This window comes from Belonocnema kinseyi, chromosome 4 (assembly GCF_010883055.1).
Source record: "Belonocnema kinseyi isolate 2016_QV_RU_SX_M_011 chromosome 4, B_treatae_v1, whole genome shotgun sequence".
In the NCBI taxonomy this organism is placed as follows: Eukaryota; Metazoa; Arthropoda; class Insecta; order Hymenoptera; family Cynipidae; genus Belonocnema; species Belonocnema kinseyi.
In genome coordinates, this window is record NC_046660.1 from 17818141 (window position 1) to 17819792 (window position 1652).

Genomic DNA, 1652 nt, shown 5'->3' on the forward strand with positions numbered 1-1652 from the left:
TTGTCTTTTTATAGATTTAATTTAACCATTCCATTCTTACTTCAAAATGCATCTTTTTTGTTTGAAAATATATCTTTTCTAGTTTTTAAAATAATTTTTTTTTTTTTAAATTAAAAATGCAACTATTAATATTCCGCTTGAATACTCCATCATTTTATTTGAAAGTTCATCTCTTTAATTTTACATTAATTTTCTGTTGAAAAATTATTTCTTTTAGTTAAAAATTCATCTATTTTGGTATAAGTTAACCTTGGTGGTTGAAAATTAATTTTTTTTAATGAAAACTTAAATATTTTATTTTTGGTTGAGAATTTGTTTGTTTTTGTTGAAAATTGATGTATTTTGTCGAAAAATCGTCTTTTTCGTAGAGAATTAATTTTCTTGTGTGAAAATGCACCTTTTTGATTGAAAATTCAACTATTCATCATCTTGGTTGAAAATTGATCTTTTTGGCTGATAGTTAGTCTTTTGTTAAAAATGCATTGGCTTCAAATTTTAAAGTCTCTTGTAATCTTTTGGGTTTTTTATTATTTGAAAATATTTCCAAAATGGTGAATATATTCACGTTCGAAAAATTAAAAGTTTCTATCCTTTCTTATAAATTTAAAGAGCAAAATACCACAATTATACATAATAAGTAATCAAATATTTTAGAAAACAAAACATGATTTTAAGTTCTAATATAGTTCATATTTTTTATTGCAGATATAAAACCACAGATCGAACCCGCAGATCAAAACGAAGAAACCATCACGCAACAAGATGCGATAGACAATCCCTATTTACGACCAGCGCAAATTCCTAAAAATATAATGGATGAATCGTAGTAAAAATAGAAAAAATAATCTTTCAATTCGTCTATTATCGATAAAACTTGTACAGTACTCGAAACTTCTCTAATATATTTTGAATTTGTTACACAACACAATGACTATTAACTATCGAAGTTATTTAATATTTGTATTAATTTAGACTCTACTTATTTCTAATTATTATCTGCAATTTAGAAACCTTTTTTTCTATCAATTTAAAATTAATTGAAAAATAATTAGTTGTAAGATGTCTACCCTACTTGGAAAACCTGGAATTGTCAGAAAAATTTTCTTTTAAAGTCAGGAAATTTTTTCGAGGACATGCTTAATTTTTTTTTAAATGCAATATAAAATTGAATAAAAATGATTATTCGCTTGTAAAAGTAGCTTTATATTACCTATTGAACCATGATGTTAAACATTATTTTATTGTTTGTTTAAAATTTAATTTGATTATTTGAAAATTTAACTCTGACAGTTGAAGATTCCATCATTTTAGTTAAACCAAACATTAATTTTTTCAAGTAAAATTTTAACAATTCAATTTCTGATCGAAAAATATTTTATTGGTTGAAACTTTAATTATTATTGTTAAAGATTATCATTTTAGTTGAAAATTCATCACTTTGTTTGAATAGTATTTTTTCAATCATAAAATATAAGAACTATTCCAATTGAGTATTCTATTATTTTAGTTAAAAATTTATCTTGATTGTTGAAATTTCAATTATTTCAGTTAAAGATTCATAATTTTAGTTGAAAATTCGTCATTTTTTGGTAGAAAATAATGTTCTTATTTGAGGATTGATCTTTTAAATTGAAAAATTATATTTTTAAACT

General features: G+C 22.5%; 1 protein-coding gene across 1 annotated transcript in view; it reads left to right on the forward strand.

Annotated features, from left to right (window-relative positions):
* Nucleotides 1–923, forward strand: part of LOC117171573 (transcription initiation factor TFIID subunit 8) — a 15322-nt gene extending 14399 nt beyond the window's left edge. The window contains exon 5 of the mRNA XM_033359009.1: nucleotides 706–923. Within this exon, the coding sequence (XP_033214900.1) occupies nucleotides 706–827 (122 nt within the window). The 3' untranslated portion in view covers nucleotides 828–923. The remainder of the gene's footprint in view (nucleotides 1–705) is intronic.
* Nucleotides 924–1652: the final 729 nt, after the last annotated feature.